Raw genomic sequence first — 1,458 nt, 5'->3', positions numbered from 1 at the left:
ACTAATTACTTGCTGAAGCCTGTAATATGGTTATTTTCAGTTATATTTCCTTTGAGAAAAAGGATGTGAGGTTCCGGCTGTTCTGTCGGGACTGAATGTCTTATTTTATTTATGTATTCAATTATTTATTCATGCGCTCATTTATTCTAAATATTTCAAATTATATCCTACTGGGCCTTTCGCTCACGTTTTATGTTTCAAATGTTTAAAACCCCTCCCAGGAGACTCTATGAGCGGGGCACAGTAGCGGGAGTAGCTGAGTGGTGCTATGGAACGATCAAGTGAGGATTGTGTTCATCCTTTGACATAAAGTGTAAGGAATATGTATGAATTTGTAATAAATGACATTTGAATTTACTAGACTGTGGATGATGTCTATTGTAATTGATTATTTACATGTGCATGTATGTACGATACTGTATGTCCTGTGGGGTGGAGCCCTGTGTGTCAGAGGCTCCTGGATTATGTCGTTTATTTATATTTTTATGCAGTTAAGTGTGGGACCCGGTTGGGAATATGCTTTATTAATCCCAAATCGAGTTCCACGTCACCCACCCCGTTTGGGGGGCGTGACAAAGGTGGTATCAGAGCTTTAGGTTAAGAACCCCAGGATTGTACATACATGTGTGACATCTGTAATCCACTGAATAGTCTAGTTTTATTTCAGTTGAAGGAAATGGCGCCTCACCGTAGGCCTGCTAATCAACTGGCACAACAGAATCAAGGATTTCTGGATGCCATGTATGCTGCCTTTCAAGGCATGGCCACAAGAGCTCGAAACGAGCGGCCGGTTGAGGATAGGAAGCAAGGGTACTTCCGGGAATTTAGGCGTGCGCCTACCCCCTCGTTTAATAATGAGGGAGGACCCCAGGAGGCGGAGTTTTGGATTGACTCCATAGTTAAGCACTTGAGTACTATGGGAGTTCCAGATGAATACTGGGTGGAATTTGCGGTGTACAAGATGGAAGGGTTAGCAAACACTTGGTGGAAACAGGTCAAGAGGAGAATGGATGTCGTAGGATTGACCTGGGAGCAGTTTGAGACGCTGTTCAATGACCAGTATTTCCCTCAGAGTTACAGGGAAGAAAAAGCACTGGAATTCATGTCGCTGCAGCAAGGTGACATGTCAGTGAGGCAATATGCGGCTAAGTTTAATGACCTGTCCCGGTTTGCGCCATCTCTGGTGGAGTCTGAACACATGAGATGTCTTAAGTTTGATAAGGGCCTCAAGAACTCTGTGAAGAGATCCTTGGTGGCTCTGAGACTTCGAAACTTCCAGGATTTGGTAGCTGCTGCTACACGGGTGGAACAGGATAACTTAGCCTATCACCAAAGCAAAGAAGAGGCGGGTCGAGTCTCTGTCTCTTATAGACCTTCTGTCTCAGGTGGACCACAGCGGAGTGGTAGAAGAAACCGCAACCAGGGACAGATGGTTGGGGAAATGGCAAGCGGTGGCAG

At 45.0% G+C, this 1,458-nt stretch overlaps 1 protein-coding gene across 1 annotated transcript in view; it reads left to right on the top strand.

Moving 5' to 3' along the window:
- The first annotated feature begins 676 nt into the window (after positions 1-676).
- LOC112090297 overlaps positions 677-1,458 on the top strand; it is a 1,641-nt gene continuing 859 nt past the window's right edge. The window contains exon 1 of the mRNA XM_024161258.1: positions 677-1,444. Within this exon, the coding sequence (XP_024017026.1) occupies positions 677-1,444 (768 nt within the window). The remainder of the gene's footprint in view (positions 1,445-1,458) is intronic.

The sequence above is a fragment of the Morus notabilis genome, unplaced genomic scaffold (genome assembly GCF_000414095.1).
Source record: "Morus notabilis unplaced genomic scaffold, ASM41409v2 Scaffold825, whole genome shotgun sequence".
NCBI classification, from domain to species: domain Eukaryota; kingdom Viridiplantae; phylum Streptophyta; class Magnoliopsida; order Rosales; family Moraceae; genus Morus; species Morus notabilis.
The sequence above is the reverse complement of the archived record's forward strand: the minus strand, read 5'-3'. Positions and strand labels throughout refer to the sequence as shown.